At 38.2% G+C, this 20,403-nt stretch overlaps 1 protein-coding gene across 1 annotated transcript in view; it reads right to left on the reverse strand.

The window, feature by feature from the left end:
• Nucleotides 1–1,243: 1,243 nt before the first annotated feature.
• ARCN1 (archain 1) overlaps nt 1,244–20,403 on the reverse strand; it is a 30,612-nt gene continuing 11,452 nt past the window's right edge. The window contains exons 2-10 of the mRNA XM_010597916.3: nt 15,670–15,933; nt 14,949–15,128; nt 14,611–14,816; nt 13,591–13,755; nt 10,736–10,901; nt 9,239–9,386; nt 8,814–8,922; nt 4,731–4,935; nt 1,244–3,172 (exon numbers count right to left, since the gene is read on the reverse strand). Of these exons, the coding sequence (XP_010596218.1) occupies nt 3,083–3,172; nt 4,731–4,935; nt 8,814–8,922; nt 9,239–9,386; nt 10,736–10,901; nt 13,591–13,755; nt 14,611–14,816; nt 14,949–15,128; nt 15,670–15,933 (1,533 nt within the window). The 3' untranslated portion in view covers nt 1,244–3,082. The remainder of the gene's footprint in view (nt 3,173–4,730; nt 4,936–8,813; nt 8,923–9,238; nt 9,387–10,735; nt 10,902–13,590; nt 13,756–14,610; nt 14,817–14,948; nt 15,129–15,669; nt 15,934–20,403) is intronic.

A 20,403-nucleotide genomic window follows, 5' to 3' on the forward strand; every position in this document is an offset into this window, starting at 1 on the left:
AAGGCTACAAAGCAGAAGCCCCATTCCCCACTCTCACCAAGACCAATGTTGAATATCACTGGTTATAGTTATTACTTGTCTAGCTGAGAAAAAAAAGTCCTTATAAGCAGGTACAGTCAGTACTTCTAGGTAGACTTCAATCTTTTTGAGAACAGAGGCCTTTTCCATTTTTTTTCTATTTTCCTCCAATGAGTCCTGCCAGATACAGACATTCATTCATAAAAGGCTATGCTGTATCATTCCTGGAAATCGCTCAGATCCTACCTACCCAATGCAAAAATTGTAGAGGGGAGTTTCTTCTGTCAGAAATGCAATGGGCTGGTAGATTTGGGGTCTGAAACTATTTTGAGTAGATGAATGACAGATCTTTTTAAAAAGGAATGCCCATCGACAGAGATTTGTTCCCTTCCTCCTCTGTGTGGTTTTAATTAATCTGCAAGCCTCTTACATTAAACAGAACATTCAGTCAGATCTAGCTATTTTCCTAGTCTCCCTCACAAGAGATCAAGAAAAAGTCCCTTGAAGCGGTGGTGGAAGTGTGGTACGGTGTTTTGGTGTGCTTCCTTTGGCTGGGTTAAGGTTACTGTCTGAGAGCTGAGCCACACTTTCGCAACGTTAGACCAGATACTTTCTACCTCTTAACGAAATAAAATACATCTTTGCTTTCACCGTTAAAATAAAAACTTGAAATTTTTTCATTCCAGATACTTATTATTCATTAAGGAGCGTAATTTACCTTCCAAACAATTTGTGACATTCAATAAAGTTTTTCAAGTTAAAAAAAGAAGCATAAAAATAAAAGGGCCTTTTCTGAGAGAATTATCACAATTCCCAAGGCATTCCTCATCCATCCCTGTATCACTAACTTCTTAGAAGGGTCCAAAATAACATCTACCACTGTTAGTCTTTAAAGATGAAGCCTCATTGTTCTGAATGCGTAACTGCCCCTGAAAAAATTAAGACTCTAATATACCAAGATTCCTTAAGTAGCATTAAATTCTAAACCTATGTTGTCAGAAGCTCAAATGTAGACAAATACACAAGGAGGTATAACATCTATATAACCCCAGCATGAGGTTATATATATAGCATGAAGAAAAAGCAATGAATACTCTCAGATAGAGATTACTTTCTCTTAAAAAAAAAAAAAAAAAAGTCATTAACTTTTAATCTTAGATCCTATTACGTTATCCTGAACCAGCAAGCGGACACCAAGGTGTGAGAGTCAAGAGTCTAATAAACATTTCATTTTATAATACTCTTTATTTGATTAAAGAATTTGCCTTCTCTGTGTACACTGGAATGTAATACTCCCTATGTATTTTACAGGGTTACAAAATGTCTCTCATTTTAAATATTACCCCAAAAGTAATTTCCGGGAAAAAAAAAAAGTTTTTGTGAAACTATAACCTGACTTTTGAAAAATCATATGGACAAGCAACTCTTAAACAAAACCGGGTTAATACGATTTCTTACCGCTATAACTACACGACAGACTTCTTGTCCCAGTACCCTTCCTCAAAAGAACCTCGCATGGAAACCAAGCCAGAGATAAGAAATCTTCCCTGATACAGTTAGGGGAAAGGGAAAGGCTAGAAGTTTCTTTGGCAAATAATTCCACCCATGGCCATTAGTGTGGTGTGACTACACTCTTTGCAGGGAAGGCCAAATGCTATTCAGAAGGGGAGTGGCATCTCCAGCCAGCTGAACGGGCAGGCCACCCTCTGCAACAACTGTTTCTCTTTCCACTGCTGGTGGATGCAGCCTGGCAGCATCTCCAGCCAACTGTAGTGAGTATGACGAACACAACGCTGGGTGAAAAATCAACGTGGGGCTGGTTGGTACAGTCTCCTCCACTGAAAAGTAATGGATGAGATATAGCTGAGAATTAGGACAGAAAAGGGTCTTAGAGACAGGGATAGGCTGGCGAAATTTTTTGGGCAGGCTGGAAAAAAATGGGGTATATATAAGCTAACCCTACATACCAGTGTATCGGCTGCCTCTTGAAACACTAAAAACCTGGTGGTGGAAATGGAGAGTCTTTTCAATAGCTCAGGAGCAACGGGAGTGGCAAAAAGACTCATCGAGCCTCCATCCTCCACAACCATAACCTTGTCTCTGCCAGAGAGGACAGGAAGGGCAACAAACAGCAATCACAAAGAGGGAGGTGGTGAATTCAAGGCATGTGAACGCATTACAAAGACCACGAGCTATTTATGGTGTTTCAGCTGAAGTACCCAAAGTATTGAGAACTGGAAGCTTGGGTAGCACCAGCAGCAAACATGATTATCTGTGGATATGAAATTCCTAGCCAGACATAACTATTCTCCTCCTAGGCATCTTGAAGTAGGGACCGTGCCATTTCAAAGCTGCTTCTCAGATGTCTTTAATTCCTGGACACAAGTGGGATTCACAGTGATGTTCTAACCAGAGTAACAGGCCTAAGAGGAAAACCTGGCAAAGGAACGGAGGGATGAAGGAACATGGGAAAAGCACGTAAGATATCCTTATCTTTTAACTTCTGAGCCTCCTACTCCTTAAGGAGCTCGCCTGTCTAATCCAACAATCAAGACTGGATTAGATCAACTTGTTCCAGAGTGCCAAATAAATGCAAAGCCTATACACAGATGATCCCATTGCTTGACTGAGTTAAAAAAAAAAAAACAAAACTGAAGGTAAAGAAAAGATGTACGAAAGATTCAAATATGCAGATAAAACTTTTTAAAACAAAGTATGAAATATAACTATATTTAGGGATTAAAATAAAGGACAGCTTAGGTGAAGGCAGAGGAGGTGGTTAACTGGGGCACTGTCTGGTGAGCTTGCTTTCCCGCTGGCCAGTAAAATCTGCCAAAGAAATCAGCAGCCTTTCTCTTTATGCCTGGGTCTTTCTTTGCCAAAGAATGTCTCTGTTGACGCTGAAACACTGGGGGTGAGTTGAGGGTCCTTGCACATAGAGAATCGTGCGCTGTATCAGAAAAAAAGGGTCTCCAGTGGCTCGTCGATTTGGAAAAAACTCTTCAGCCGCCGTTGGCTTCTTCTTTATTAATCTGAAATTTTTCCCTTCCATTCTTTCTTGGTATTACAGGATTTCATACTTATCCACTAGGAAAGTGGTCTCCGTGGAAAATCTTACAGGGCTGTTTCCATCTACTTGGGTCACTTTGGTAACCTAGAAAAATAAAGAATAAGGTAAAGTAGAGGAGACTGAGTCTCCAAAATGCTAAGTTCTTACTACAGAACTGACCAAATTCCCTAAAAGCAGTATTAAAAGTAACTCAGAAATACTAAAAAATGTTCGTTTTAGATTTAAGAAATCCATGTCCTCAGCTACCAGTGGGATGGAAGTAAGACATGAAGGGGAATGTCAATTTACATTGCTCCCAACCCTGCAATTTCCAACTGCAACTCATAGCATCATCTTCCCCACCAACAGGATCAATTTGGTCTCTAGATGGATGAGATATACAGTCTTAATATTAAGGAAAAGGTCCAGAGTGAGTGGCTACAGCTCAGGCTCTGCCCTATAAAATCTATGAAATTCATAAAGACTCTTATCTTTCAAGATGATCGACTTACATTTTTAACCAAAATACAATGTTGTAATTCTTCAACATTATTTGTTTGGTTTACTCTCTAAGTCTCTTTTGTCTCAAGTCCCACTAAGCGGTTCTATCATACTCATTTCCTAGGCGTGGCTGGGTTCCTCTAATGAGGTGTTTTCTTTCTTAAGAAATGTTCATTTCAATTAATTGCTCTAAACAGCCATGTAATGTCTATATTGACACCAATGCAACACTTGAACCACTGAGCCGTATTTTCAAGTGGGGTTCTGAGAGAGCATTTATACTGCCCTACTCTCCGAATGGTCCCAAACAGGAAATGTATCCATTTCTACCTAATGCCTGGAGTTCAACAATGACTCCCAATACTGCAGGGCTATGCCAGTAACTGAAAGGAGAAAGAGAGAACTGCTCTTTAGAATCATCCAGCCGAGGAAGCTAACATTTCCCAAGCACTTATGGGAGAGAATGAGACCATCTGGAAGATAAGATGGAGCCAGAATAACAAGTAAATTAAAAAGTCAGAGGGGAAGGTGACAATATAAACTGGGTTCTTGTATCAGAATTTCAAAAGCTGGAGGAACAGTGATTTAAAATAATGATCTAAAGAAGAGTTTACACATTGTCATTGCTTTGCCCACTTGAAGGACAGGGCTTACAAACAGAATTGGCTCAGGATTATCTGTACTAAGGAGGGGAAGCTGTGAAGTCAGTAATCCAAAAATCATTTCCACTTGTATTAGAAATGTCACTTTTTTTCTTTTTTGTAGTTTAATTTTCCCTTCAAATAAAAAAAACCTTCCGTTTCCTCGAGAAAAACCAAGTAACAGCAAGGCATTACAAAATCATGTGCTGGGTGTTTTGGCAAATGGATTATAAAGTATATGAGGTTAAAAAAGTAGATAACTTAAGAGTATATGAATCATGCACAAACCGTAAAAACTTTTACATACATTCATATTTGATCTCTCTACTTTGTCCAATCTAGAGAAGAAAGCTGAGGTAAAGCAGATAAGGGATTTGACTAAGATCCTAAAATGAGTTACAGATGCAATCTGCAGGGGATCTCAGCTTTTCTGATTTTTGCTCTGACCATGAAGCCGTGCTGCCTACTTGCCATCTGCCCTACCACCTGTCCCATATATGCTCTTTATTAAAATGAGGTACCTGTATGTTACAGTAATTTTTTTTGGAGATGAAGGAAACTTGAACAGGGAAGAAGTCATTGGGCTGCCCAGCAATGCTGAACTCCAGGCTGCCACTCTTATTTTTGGCGTCAATCACTGGCAGGCACCACTCCAAGGTATTTCGTCGACTGTCATGTCGATACTCGCCATCGATCTCACCAATCACAGGTGCACCAACCCCAGACCTGGTCATGAGAAACATCCTTGCCAGTTTAGCTGTCCAGAGCTAGAATTCCACCAAGGAAAACTGACCCCAAATTTGATTACTCTCCTCAATTCTGCACACTTACATACAGTCCTAGAAAAAATTAGGCTCCCTAATAACTCCAAAGATCAAACAAGGTCCTATGCTACACCTTGGCTAAGGGTCTCACTCAATTCCCTTTGAAGATACACATACGAACAACAATAGGTGCTTGGCAATATAGTGTGGGCTGCTTCAATTTGTAGACTACATCTGGGAGCTAGCAGAGGGCTGTGACTGACAAGTCCTTGAGGGGGTATTATTTGCACAAAACCCAGCATGAATGGTTTATTTCTGAGTTGCCACGTCAAGAAGGAATTTTAACATAACGCAGCTCTCTTAGAGGTGACAATGAGGATAAAACAGACTGGTAACAGAGGAGAAAACTTTGAACACCACTCTGTGGTTATTTAGAATGAAGGCGAATTTGAGCCTTTGAGAGGATGTTTTCAAAAGATTTTAAAATTTTTCAAAATTTACTGTATTAGACCCCAGTGAGTTTATTTACAACTCAGTAAGTAGACTTTCACTTAAAAATTATTCCTGGACAAAATAGGTACATGATGGCAGAAAGAGATACACAGTGGACCTTAATCTGCGATAGAATCAGGGCTAGTTAGGGTGTACTTTGTACTCCCCCACATGGCTGACAGGCAGTGGCACCTACTCCTACACACTCTAAATTTACCATCTTTTAACTCACCAGTGACACTCAATGCTTGTATTAGAGACAGGGTTAATAAGGGAGACAAAGAAAACTTTAAGGGTGATATAAAGCTATTAACTCTTTCCTATCAATTTTTGGCCACAGTTCTTTCTCTGTACATGTTCTTTCTCTGTACCCTTGGCTCCAATTCCAATTCGAATTTTACCAGTACTGGATCATGGGGTAAAATGTTGTCTAAAGGTCTCTTCTGCAGACTACTGTAAAACTGAAGACAGACACAGGAAATCACCATAACCACAATTACAGGGTAGATGGGAAGGCCTAAAAATTGTGGCATCCTAAAAACAGTCTAGTAAAATAAATCTCCACAAACAAAATCCACACCTGTCATCAACACTCAAGTCCTACAATGGTTCAAGGCAGCCATCTATTGTTCTGAAAGAATAACCAAGCTGTAGAGAATGGATGGTTATTCCATCAAACGGGATATCAGCAATAAAGCATATCTTTAAAAAATAGAAATAAAAATGGCTAAAACCAGACCTGGCCATGTGAAGGCCTGAATTATCAAAAAGGGAACAAAATGGCAAATTAAATCAGTAGCATCTTCCCTGCAGTAATAACTGAGCAATGTAACAGTGACACTATAGCAAGAATACACTTATTGGTGTTTATAATTACACTCTGTACTTAGTCTTGGGGGCAGTGGTGGAGGAGCTGGAATTCATTGGTGAAGTAGTAATAATGCATACTCAGTGGAAATGCTATTGAGAAGATATAGTTAAGGTAGCAAGTATTCAGAGATGATCCTACAAAGTAGGCCATTTAACTGCTCAGTAAAGACTTACTGACTGTACACCAATGTTCACAGCAGCATTATTCACAATAACCAAAAGGTAGAAATGACACGTGTCCACCAACAGATAAATGGATAAACAAATGTGTTGTCAATATACAATTCGACTATAAAAAGGAATAATGTTCTTTCTTTTTTTTAACTTCTATTGAGCTTCAAGTGAAAAAGGAATAATGTTCTTTTACATGCTATGACATGAATGAACCTTGAAAACATGTTCAGTGAAATAAACCAGACACAGGACAAATATTTTATAATTCCACTTATAAGGCATATCTACAATAAGCCAATTCAAAGAGATAGGAAGTAGATGAGAGGCTACCAGGAGCCTGGGCCGGGGGTGGTGTTGGTGGTAGGATGGAGTTATTGTTTAGTGGGGACAGAGTTTCTGTTTGAGGTGAAAAGATTTGAAAACAAACAGTGGTGATGGTTGTATAACACTGTGAATATAGTTAATGTCACTGAATCATATACTTAAAAATGGTTAAAATGGCAAATTTTATGTTATATACATTTTCCTACAAGAAAAAAACTTACTGAAATGTTTGGGGGTGATGGATATGTTCATTATTTTGACGGTGGTGATGGTTTCAAAGGTATTTATGTGTCAAAGCTTAGTGGATTATACAATTTAAGTATGTGTAGTTTATTATGTATCAATTATACACCAATAAATTGTTAAAAACCTTAAGGAAACGCATGTGGATATCTAACACACTCAATTTCTTTGAGAGTTGCAAAACAGAACAGAGGTTTGACTGAGAAGTGGCTCCTATTTCTGGAAATCATCTTTACTACATGAACACACTTGGGACCAACATCTGAAAACGTAGCTCTAGAATTACAACTGGTTTTTGTTGTTGTTGTTCGGCTTGATTTTTAAGTCAGTAAAATGTTCACCACCCCCCACCTTAAATTTATTGTGGTAAAATATATATAACAAGATTTTACCTATTTTTAAGTGTACAATTCAATGACATTAATTACATTCACCATACTATCATTACTCCACATTTCCAAAAGTTTTTCATTACCCCAAACGAAAACTCAATACCCCTTTAACAAGAATTCCCAACCCATCCCCCAATCCCTGGTAACTACTAATAAATGCCTGTCTCTATGCATCTGTCTATTCTAGATATTTCACGTTTAAGTGAGATCACATACAATAGCAGTCCTTTTGTGTCTGACTTATTTCGCTCAGTGTGTCTTCGATGTTCGTCCACACCACAGCATGTATCAGAGCTTATCTCTTTCTGGTTGAACATATTCCGCTGTGGCTATACCACATTTGTTCACCCACTCATCTGCTGACGGACACTTGGGTTGTTTCCATCTTTTGACTGTTGTGAATAATGCTGCAATGAACACTGGTGTACTTGTATCTGTTTGAGACCCTGCTCTCACATCTTTTGGATATATACCTAGGAATGGATTGTTGGGTCACAGGATGTTACGGATTAAATGTGTTCCCCCAAAATGTGTTATAAATCCTAACCCTATTCCTGTGGACGTAATCCCATCTGGGAACAAGACTTTCATGTTAATGAGAACATAATCAGTATAGGGTGTGTCTTAAATCAATTACCTAAGATACAAAGGAAGCACACAGATGGGGGAAGATAGATGCCACACCACATGAAGATTACCAAGGAACTGAAGCTGACGAGAGACAAGGACCTTCCCCCAGAACCAAGAGAAAGCCTTCTCCTGGAGTGGGTGCCCTGAATTTGGACTTCTAGACTCCTTAACTGTGGTAATTCTGTTTAACTTTTTGAGGAACCGCCAAACTCTTTTCCACAGAGGCAGCATCATTTTACATTCCCACCAGTAATGTACAAATGTTTCAATTTTTCTACACCCTCACCAACACTTGCTACTTTCCATTTTTCTGATAATAGCCATCCTAGTGGGTGTGAAGTGGTGTAAGTCATTGCATTTTGACAAATATAATGGAGTCTTCTAAGCACCACCCCAATCAAGTCAGAGAGCATTTCTATCACCCCAAAAAGTTTCTTTGTACCCGTCTGCAGTCAAATGTTTTCCTCTCTACCCCCTGGAAACCAATGATCTGATTTCTGTTCCTGTAGAGTTTTACCTTTTTCAGAATGTCATATAAATGGAATCATAGAGTAGACAAGACTTTTATGTCTGGCTTCTTTCACAACTGGTCTTCTTTAGAAGCAAATTTCTTAGAATAGATAACCAGTTAGGTACAGCCTCCAAAACGAGTTCCAAAAGACCAGTTCCGTAAGCCCAATGTAGAGAAAGTGATTATGTGAGGGACACCACTTACGGGAGCGGGATGGTGATAATCACATCATTTAGTTCTAAATTATCTTCTTGTAGCTCATATTCTATGTTGACATCACAGCCATTTCCACTCTCTGAGGGCCAGCAATTAACTGAGGAGACAAATAAAGGAGGCACACTAAAGCATTAGAAGATGAGCAGAGAAAAGATGGCCAATCAAAGCTGACAGCTACAGGCCTTAAACATTCTAATGTACACTATATTAAAAGTAACTACTTCAAAATTAAAGCTATTAAATATTAAAGCGAACGATTAAATTATATGAAATGCAGCACTGAGTCCATCTTGAAAAGTCATTTGGTCAAAAAAGAATTTTGCTGTGACAATGAAGATTAAGAGCTGACAAGCCAGGGCTATTTCTAGTTCTCAGTGCAGATTACCTTAGCAGGCCTGGACAGCAGCACTTACTTGTCAGCGGAATAAAAGATTCCTCTGTGGTCTGTAGTCTCCACTTTAACACCCCTACATCACTGTTGACTGGAAATGACTTCTCTGGATTCTTCAAGCCAATTAGAGATTCTGTAGTAAAAAGTTTCTTATCTACATTTGGATGTGTCTGAAATGACAGGGGAAGAAAAGCAATTTCTGAGGTTCAGACATGACAAGACAGAAATAAATTCTATTTGGTCTTATATGGCCCAAAGCTTTAATTCAAGAGTGATCTAAACATCTAAAATAGGGTTCCTAAAAAAATTCCAATTCTTTTTGATTTTGAATAAAGATTTCCTTTCTTCAAAGACTTCTTAAAAGGATTTAAGACATTTAAAAAATAGCAAAAAAAAAAAGACTTGAAAAGCCATCAAAAGAGTTTATAATTGAAAAAGTTAAAGACCAAGTCCTTTCCAAAAATACTTCACAGGGAATAGCCTCATGGTGAGGTCAGGCTTGCCGAACTGGGGCCAGACATCGATCAGCTGCCTGGGTAAGACTGCAGTCCTAGCCTTGTATCAGGGGGCAGGGGAGTGAAAAAAAGCTCTGTGAATCGTTCAGATACAATTCTGCCTAGAGGGCTCAAGTGTTCAAACTAAGACCAACTACTCTAACCTTTTTCAAAGAACTATTAGGGGAAAAAAAATCACTTTTGCAAAGTGGTCTACATATACCTTAAGAGCCAGCAAAGATGCTGTCAAATAATATAAGCAGTGCTTCTAAAAGACAACTTTTGTGCTGATTACAAAAAAACTAAAGCAGATAAAAATACATTCTGCCCTGAAAAGGCTCTGCTCCTGTGACAAGAGATGTAAGATCAGCCACCTAAGTAAGAACAACTATAATAATATAAAGATAAGGAAGGCTTATACATATTCAAATGGTTGAAATATACACATTTACTTTATAAGGATTTTATGCACTTTTCAAACATGCCATTAGATATTGCCCACAGGCTAACAAATCAAGCACTGATGCTGTAATATACTGGCAGAACAGGTAAATTTAGTGTCACAAGCTTTTAAAAATAAAGTGCACTGAAAAAAACATTAAGTGATAGGAAAAGGAAAATGTCCCTATTTAGTTTAAAAGCTTTGTTTTAAAAATCATTTTCAAGCAGTATCCTACTTTAGTATAATCTGCATTATACTAAAAAACAAACACTTCTGCATCTTTTATTAGTGAGTATGAAGTCATTTAACAGGTTTCAAAATGGCCTTTCACTAAATGCCAGTATTAGAAGGCCATTCTAATACAGCTGTTAACTGTTCTCAGCTGGGTCTGGGTGAGAATTAATGCCTTAAGGCACCTACTGTATGTAATAAATTACCTTCTTTCCTATGCACCCAGAAAGGCATTAGTTATATAACTTAAATAATTTCCTGTTTTGTGGTTCATATGAGGAACTCCAGTTGAGAAAGACAACACTAGGTGGACAGAAGTCTTAATATCCCCTTAGCAAAAGCCTTTACACACTTGTAGCTGCACCCCTTTCTTATCTTCATTTTCCACATGAAGACGAATTCGGCCAAACTTGTCATCTGAGATCCTAAGCATGATCATGCCATGTAACTCCATATTGTGTAATCCTCCATCTCTTCCGCAGGTTAATGTGATCTTCTCCTCAATCTTCATATGCACACTGTAGAAAAATGTAACACTTTTGACAATAAAGGCAGAAGGCAGAATTCCCTTTCTCTAAGGTTAAGTAGCGATTACCAAGTTTATTTTTTAAAGGTGGTGCTGCTTATCTATCAAAAGTTAAAGCATCATACCTTCTGATACAGTAATTCCTTTCTAGAATTTACCCTTCAGAGAACTCTCATATACACAAAATAAAGAATCGTCCATAATTAACAAAAGTTTGGAAACAACTTAAAATGCCATCAATACAGGGCTGCCTACATAGATACAGGTACAGCCACAGAATTGAGCACTAGGAAGCTGTTAAAAAAAAAAAGAGGGAAACTTTTAAAGTACAAGAAATAAAAAAGATAAAAATTATACAAGGAGTAAAAAAATTATATGGGGAATACATGTATACCCTTTACCCATATTCACCTACTGTTAACATTTTATTCCATTTATGTTATCATTTGCATCTGTGTGCTTGCGTGCACGCATGCGTGGATGCACATACTCTCTCTTTACATGTGCGTGTGATTTTTTTTCCTGAACCATTTGAGGGTAGGTTATATTATATACAACATGGCCTGTAACCCCTGAATACTTCAGTGTATATTTTCTAAGAATAGAGATATTCTCTCGCTATAGTGTAGTTATTAACTTCATAAATTTACACTGATACAATACTTTTATCTAATCTACCATCCATATGTCAATTTTGTCAGCTGACCTCACAATGTTTTTCATAGTAGTACAGGATTCAGTTTAGAGTCAAGTACTTAAATGTCATGTCTCTATAACCTCAAATAAGGAAATTCTTATTTCCAAAATAATTAGGGAGAAATAAAACAAAACCAGGGAACGTGTCTAGTATGTTACCTTTTGTGTACAAAAAGGGAAAAAACAGAACACATACACATGTTTTTACTTGCCTACATATAAGGCTATTCCCTTTGGAAAGATACACAGAAAAAATGGTTAATACTACTACTTGCCTTCTGAGAGAAAAAGTATGTGGCTGGGAAACAGAGGTGAGAGGAAGACTCTTCACTGTCTATCCATCTAAACTTTCTAAATTTTGAACTATATGTATGTATAACCTAATAAAAAAAATTAATAAAATAGCATTGTGCTACCGACAATTATTAAGTACACTCTATTCATATTCTGACCTGTCTTATGTTAAAACTATTTTAACCTGGATGAACTGCAGAGGCTGCAAAGAATATTCTGGCATCCTACTCTGTTTTTGTTCCAACCTCTTAGGCCCTCCCAGAAACAAAGGCATCAGACTCAAGACCACAAAGAAGTGTATCTTAAGACAATGCAGGATTCCGTTATGTATATTTTTACCACAACAAAAACTAAGTAAAAAAAAAAAAAAAGTTAAATAAAAAGGATAGAAAATAAAAAGACAATGTAGGGTTTCATTTTGGATCCCAAAGAGTTTGGTCCATGTTCAACAGGTAAAAAGAGTCTCTTTTTACCAAAGACACAAGGGAGCAATTAGAAAACCAAAGATGCAAGGGAGCCAAAAGACTAATGGACCACATGAACCACAGCCTACAAGACTCCAAGTCCAGAACTAGATGGTGCCCAGCTACCACTACCGAATGCTCTGATTGGGATCACACAACAGAGGGTCCTAGACAGAGCAAGAGAAAAACGTAGAACAAAAAATCGAATTCACAGAAAAGACCAGATTTACTGGTCTGACAAAGACTGGAGGAACCCCTGAGACTGTGGTCCTAAGATATCCTTCTGACCTGGAACTAAAGCCATTCCTGGAGACCACCTTCCAGCCAAACAACAGACAAGCCCATAAAATAAACAGTAACACCCGAGAAAAAAAAAAAAAAAAAAAGCTTCAAGCCTCTCTTTCACTCAAAGCAATCACAAAGATAACAGAGGAAGCTTTAGCAATTCAAGAGGTTTATCCTGATGTAACCCTGTTCATTTTGTACAGAACAAGACACACAAAGAGTAAATACTCTTTATTTCTGATCGATATCCTCCCAGACTCATCTTTCACCTGACCTCAAAATCATCACTAAGAGTATAAGGTCTGGACTTCAAGACAAGAAATCTGAGTAATGAATATGTGAACTTGATAACTACCACTTAAAAATATTACCAACCAGTACCACAGCTCTAAGAGACAAATAAAAATACTCCATACTACGTTTAAATAGTTAAAAGACAACAGATAATATGTTAATTTATTGTTAATGATATCTATAAATTTTGGCTTAAAGATTGGTTCGCCTTAAAGTTTAATTAGAATGGTAGAAAAAGACATGCCCTACTAGTGTGGGGTCATCACAGCTCTAGCCCTCTAATTCACATCATCCCTAGAGATCACCTTCTAGCCCGACAATAGCAAGCCCATAAAATAACAAGTTCATTTTAAGAGACAAGGTATATACCAGGCATGAAGACAAATAATTTTTTATTAATCCAGTGAGCACAGAGCTGATAAAAAGCAAGTTCTAAACTTCATGAACGAGAGATGGTGGAAAGACCCCCTAATCATGGTTGGGGGGTGAGGCAGAACAATCTTAGGTCAACATCTAGAATGTACTCTAAGTCTTTTAAAGAACCAAAGATTAAAATAAAAGACACAGAAAGAATTTATAGCACAATGAAATAAGATTAAAAAAAAAAAAAGTGACGTGGTCTGTCTTATTAAGAAACTTACTACTTACCTTTCCGTGTTAATAGGCGGAGCGTGCGCTTTGGTTGCTTCAGAGGTGCGCTTGCCCGTGTTGGAGGACACGATAGTTTCTCCTTCAGACTTCAATTTGTCCACAAAGTTATCTACTTCTTTTCCTTTGGCTCCAAGTTTCAAAGCCTTGCTGGGGCCTGAAGGCCTAAGTGGAAGAATACAAAATAAGAAAATATATCCACACACAACTAAGAAAAACAAACACCGATTAATGGCCCTGTATCTATGAAGTGTTCCCTGAAGCTGATCTTTGAAAGGAATGTGAAGATTTCAAGGAAAAATCCCAAGCTTCCATCGGTGGACAACTAGGCTGTTTATGGCCAAATACACAAATCTGCTCAAACTGTCAGCTGACAGTCACTATGAACAGGTAAGCTTTGAGTACCCGAAGACCAAAACTGTACTTTTATAAACACACATAATCTGATGAAAACACTATACCTTCCATCCAGATAAATGCACCTATGCACAAACAAAATTTTGCATGTAATTTCAGGTAGTTCACAGAGTACTCCTGAAATCCATCCATAAACACCAAGATTAAAAATATGTTTCATAAGCAGTTAAATATCCCTCCCCTCCCAAAATGAGATAATTCTCATAGGAAATTAAGAGGTCTTGGCATAATTTGTAAAGAAAAAACAAACAAACAAAAAAACCTTCTGAACACAAAAGGGAAAACAACAGCAAATTTCTCCTTCATCCCCATACTGTTTGTTAGCCAAATTGAATTCTGTGTTTTACTTCATCAAATCACTCATTATTTACAGTTTGCCTCAAAATCAGGTTATTACTCCAAAGACTCACACATACAGCCTTGTGACCTGGTATTCTAGGGCTGCTCATAGCGACCCTATAGGACAGAGTAGAACTGCCCCACAGATTTTCCAAGGAGTGCCTAATGGATTCAAACTGCCGACCCTTTGGTTAGCAGCTGTGGCTCTTAACCACTACACCACCTGGGTTCCCTAGGGCTGCTCACAGTATCCTGGATTAATACCTGGCTGGTGCGGGTGCCACTTTTGGCTTATCAGTTTCAATGATGGTCTCTGTGATCATGGCAGCTGTGCTGCCTCCAGATACCGCAGAGCTTCCAAATCCCCCAAATCCTGGTGCTTTTTTGCCCTGTCTTTCCGCATCTCTTCGGGCCTGCTGTAATTCTTTGGCTTTACGCCGCATCTCAGCCTTGGCTTCGCGTTCCTGAGTCTACAGAAAGAGACATGCATATTCATGGATCCAGATTTTAGAAGTTTCCATTAGCAAGTAAAAACAGGAAAATCAGATTAGTACAGCCTACAAGAAACACAAACTGGCAGTCCCCCAGATGACCCTATTTACCTCTCTGACTGCCCTGAACACCTTCTCCTCATGAGAATCCATTTCTGTGAAGGTTCTGATCTGTGCCAGGTTAACATTCTCCCGGTATCCCAGGGCGACAATTTCATCAAAAGCAAAAATCAAATCAAAGCAGTGCTCAGATATTTCATTTTCCTCTAAGGCTCGGCAATATTCAGGAATCTAATCATGGACAGCAATGGAAAAGAAAGATTCAGAATCTATCAGCAGCTAAATTTCCTATTATTATCTATTAAAGTACCACAAATTCCACTAAGCATGAATCCTTTCCTCAGGTTTTTTGTTTTTATTTTAAGCAAGAAAATTCTTATTGGCATAAAGTCGTGTGTGTTTGTGTATCTGTGTACATATATCAGTAGGCCCTAGAACCTTTTACCTAAAACACTGCCAAATAGGAGTGAGAACCATAAAGTCTGTTCAGAGTAACTGTTCAAGAACTGGGAAATGAAAAGGCAGTTCCCATATTCTCTTCGGGGTATTTACAGCCTAGGAGGACACCGAATAAATGTTTGCTGAATGAATGAGGAGCTGCAAGCAATAAGCTGCTGGGGGTAGGGTAGTGTGTATGTGTGTGTGTGTGTGTGTGTGTGTGTGAAGCATGCAAACTGATAAGCATCAGCTACTGGGGGGGGGAAGAGTTTCAGACAAAAAATTAAAAACAAATAAACAAAAATGGAGCCCTGTATTACAGTAGGGCTCTTACCACTCTTGAGAAGAGCCTTAGCGTCTCCAGATCTTCTAAAATGTTGCTGTTTTTGGTGGTGATCAGGACCATGTACAGTTTCTCCATAGGCTGGTAGACATATCTCACACTCTCAGTTTCAACAAACGTATGTTGTTTTCCAGTGTTCATGAGCTTTGGAAAAGCTGCTAACAAACCCTCAATCCGAGTTCGGGTCATCTCCACAAACTGTCGAGAAACAATAGCCTTTCCCGCTTTAGTGCAGACCGCTGCTGCCAACAGCACCTGCCAGAAACATATGTACGTGTAAATTAAGTACTAATTAATTATTTCTTCACATCTGTCTTCCGAACATCCTCAGGAGAAAGAGATATTATACTTCCATAGGAATGACACACTCAGTTATTTAGTGATATGGCTATCATTAGAATGCTGACTTTAAAATTCTACTTCATTACTCTTAATTATTTAATTAAGCTAAAGTTGAAAAAAACAAAACTATTACTCCTATTTTTCAATAACCCAACTAAAGAAAAACTCTTTTGTTTCAAAGAGAGTTTTCCCTGAAACTAATTTTTTTTTCCTAGTCTACAGATACATTAGGAATCTCTGGGCGATGCAAACGGTTAAGAGCTCAGCCACTACTCAAAAGGTTGGCAATTCAAACCCACCCCAGAGGTGCCTCGGAAGACAGGCCTGGCAATCTGCTTCTGAAAGGTCACAGCCTTGAAAATCCTAGGAAGCAGTTCTGCTCTGTACTCACGGGGCCACAGTGAGTTGGAATCAACTCCACAGCCAAACAACAACACACATACATTACTAATGCCCCTCCCACCCCCAGCAGAACTGGGCTGTTCTCTGCTTTGGCAGACCCATAAAGAAGAGTTTAAACTGTTTTTGAAAAGAAATGTCCACAACCAAAATACAGGCCTGACCAGGCAGATTAAAGGCTTATATAAGAAGGTCCCGACCTTTCTTTTAATTTTTACCTAGAAAATGAAGCCCATCTAGTGAAACTAAACTTATCTTCTGCTCTCTGATTAACCTTTCTATGCCACGCTATACTCCCTTCAGACATGCAAACAATCTGTAATATCGAAAACCTAAACGACCCAATCTTGCACACAGATTTTGATGCCGGGCAATGATCAAGACCCAACAGCCTTCTGTCAGAGTCTGGCATTTCGTTAAACAAAACAAAATATCAAAAGAAGCAGGGGGAACCTCAAATGCCGTTAGTTGGGCAGTAGGGAAATGAAGTACAGTATTAACAATCTCTTCAGTGCAGGCACCCAAGAGTTCGTAAGGACAAGCAACAAAAAGGTTATTTACACATTTTGGAAGCCACAATGCTAGAATACAACCTCTGAAATATCAAACTCCTCCTATAAAGCCACCTGTCCCCTTCGAGGTGAACAGCTTAAAGAAAAACTAAGTTTGTCAACTTGAGTAAACATTGTTACGGTCCTCCCGCCCCAAACTACTGCCTAGCATAATCTTTAAACTTTAAACCAAAAATATTCCCTGATGTCTTAAAACCAAACATTGTTTATCTAACTAGTTGTTTGTCTTGAGCATTGTGCTCTTTTAAGATCTACCTATATGGGATCAAACTGACAACAGCAACTCAAAGGATCCTTAAGGCGCATGGAGGTTATGTTTATACAGAAGGAACAACTCAGAAAAGGAGGGTGAGAATGGTTGCACAACTTGAAGAATGTAATCAATGTCACTGAACTGTACATACAGAAACTTGAACTGGTTTATGTTTTTGCTGTGGATATTTTCAACAACCATAAAAAATATTAAAAAAAAATTCTTATACTTCCAATATATTAGTTTTATAATTACAGGAGAACACAAAATCAATTTCCTTATCCATCAAGAATAGCTAATGAGGGTGTTCAGGAGACAATTACCATTATATTTATTTCCTAAGAAAGCAGAGAAGTAAAAACAAACTATACTGGGAAAATGTTTGATTCTTTTTTCCCGTCTGCTGAATTTCCCTCTACTGAATAGTTTTATTTTTACTAACTAATTTGCTTTCAATGAACATGGGGCAGGTTTTTGCATGTGAAATCTCAAGAGAAAATATTACCACCTGCTCCATTTCCCAAATCTAACAACTGTTAAGTTTAGAAAGAAACAGATTTAAGGGAGTAATACAATTCTGTTCATGTTTCTAATTCTACTAAGATTTCTACCTCTTAATTCTCCAGTGAAACTTACCTTCATTATTCCAGCTTAAAGTTATTTTTATATTGTATATAATTTAAAAGATTATGTGTATGTATGTATGTGTGTCTATATATATATATGAAAAGGAGTTCTAAATCATAAATAAATACTGTCAGGAAGAATCTTGTTTTCTAAATTAGTTCCTTTAAAGAAGATTAGAAATATTTTAGATACACAGAGGCATAAAGCATAAAAATTACCACAGTTGATTATTTTTAGAATGGCAGATGAGCTAGCTTAAAGAATCCAAATAGTCACTTTTCCTCAAATATTTATATTTTTATTAAAAAGTATTTATGTTTTTAAGAAACGTATCTTTCACATCACTGACTACTTGGAGGTTTTTGCCATGACCCAAGCAGAAGGCAAGATGATATACTGAGGGTAGTAAAGGATCTGAGGAAAAGAATAAGAATGCAAAAAGTTGGAACTCTATTTTTTAAGGAAATCCCCCACTCTGTGTCTTTAACTTTAAATTAACAGTGTGAGATTAAAAAAAGATTTCTTCAGATAAGTACAAGGTCTCCTGCGATTTTTTGGTACAAAAATAATCATAATGGCCCTATAGGACAGAGTAGAACTGCCCCATAGGGTTTCCAAGGAGCAGCTAGTGAATTTAAACTGCCAACCTTTTGGTTTGCAGCCAAGCTCTTAACCATTGTGCCACCAGGGCTCCTAAGACCTGAAATTATCACCAGGCAAGGGTATTTACGCAGAAGATTAAAAATTTAAGATCAAATGTACTTAAGAAATGTGCTTTTAATAGACCGGACTATAAAACATAAAATGATACTCGTAAAGAGTGTGCAAGTAGATAAACGAGATTAAAAGGAAAGCTCCTGTCTGGAGCTCAGATGAGAAGGCAGAAAGGGACAGGAGCTGGGTGAATGGACACAGGAAATCCAGGGTGGAAAGGAGGAGTGTGCCTCATATTATAGGGAGAGCAACTAGGGCCACATAACAATGTGTGTATAAAAGTCTGTATGAGAAACTAGGAAACGCTGGTGGCGTAGTGGTTAAGTGCTACGGCTGCTAACCAAAGGGTCAGCAGGCAGCTCAAATCCACCAGGCGCTCCTTGGAAACTCTATGGGGCAGTTCTACTCTATCCTATAGGGTCGCTATGAGTCGGAATCGACTCGACGGCACTGGGTTTGTTTTTTGGTTTTATGAGAAACTAGCCTGAGCTGCAAACTTTCACCTAAAGCACAATAAAAACAACTATACATATGGAAAAAAATTAATTTGCTTTTACATTATTTGTTATCATAGGTGGTTTGTGTTTCAATCATCTACATATTTCTGGGAAAAAATTAAAATGTGGTTGCTGTTTCGGCTCGCTCGTTAACTGGTTAACAGTAAAAGCAGCTAATGGTCTATATGCTACATATGTAAGGTAAGATTTTTACCCCAAAACTATCCCTCAGAAGACAGTTGTACGACACAAAAATCTGTACATGAATGTTCACAGGAGTATTATTCATAATAGCCAAAAGGGAGAAACAACCTAAATGTCCATCAGCTGAGGAATGGATAAGCAAAACATGGTATATACAGGCAATGGAATACTACGACACAATACAAAGGAGTGAAGTACTTATACATGCTATGACACTGATGTAACCCGAGAATATCAGGCAAAGTGAAAGAAGCCAGCCACAGAAGGCCAAATCATACATGATTCCATAGGCAAAACCAAACAGACAAAAAGCAGAGGGGAGGTCATTAGAGGCTGGGCGGGGGGCAGGCATGGAGTGGCTGCTAATGGGCATGGCAGTTCTTTTTGGAGTGATGAACACGTTCTGGAATTGGTAGTGATAGTTGCACAACTCTGTGAATGTATTAAAAATGACTAAATTGTATATTTTAAAAGACTAAATTTTATGTTATGTGAATTGCATTTCAATTAAAAAAGGAGGATTTACGAGACACGGCAAACTGTCAAACTTTTGGTTAGCAGCTGAGTGCTTAACAACTGTGCCACCAGGGCTCCTTGGATAAGAAATAGTGCCCTAAATATGGAAAGAAGCAAGTTGATATATACCAAAGAGACCAAGTGATCAGGGATGGGAAAATCTGGATTCTAGCTCATGTTCTTCTATTTACTGTCTGTCTGACCTTAAGTTACTAACCTCGTTTTGCTTCAGTATCTTCTATAAAATGGAGCATAATCTGACTACCTCACAAAGCTGTTATGAAGGCCAAGTGAGTATAATGAAATGGTAAGTCAAAGCACTATACAACTTTTTTTTTTTTATTGTGCTTTAGGGGAAAGTTTACAGCTCAACTTAATTTCTCATACAAAAATGTATACATATATTGTTATGGGACCCTAGTCGCAATCCCTATAATGTGACAGCACGCTCCCTCTTTCCACCCCGGGTTTCCCATGTCCATTCAGCCAGCTCCTATCCCTTTCTGTCTTCTCATCCTGCCTCTGGACAGGAGCTGCCCATTTAGTCTCATGTATCTACTTTAAGAAGCACACTCTTCACGAGTACTATCTTTGCCTGAAG

This window comes from Loxodonta africana, chromosome 15 (genome assembly GCF_030014295.1).
Source record: "Loxodonta africana isolate mLoxAfr1 chromosome 15, mLoxAfr1.hap2, whole genome shotgun sequence".
Taxonomy (NCBI): Eukaryota; Metazoa; Chordata; class Mammalia; order Proboscidea; family Elephantidae; genus Loxodonta; species Loxodonta africana.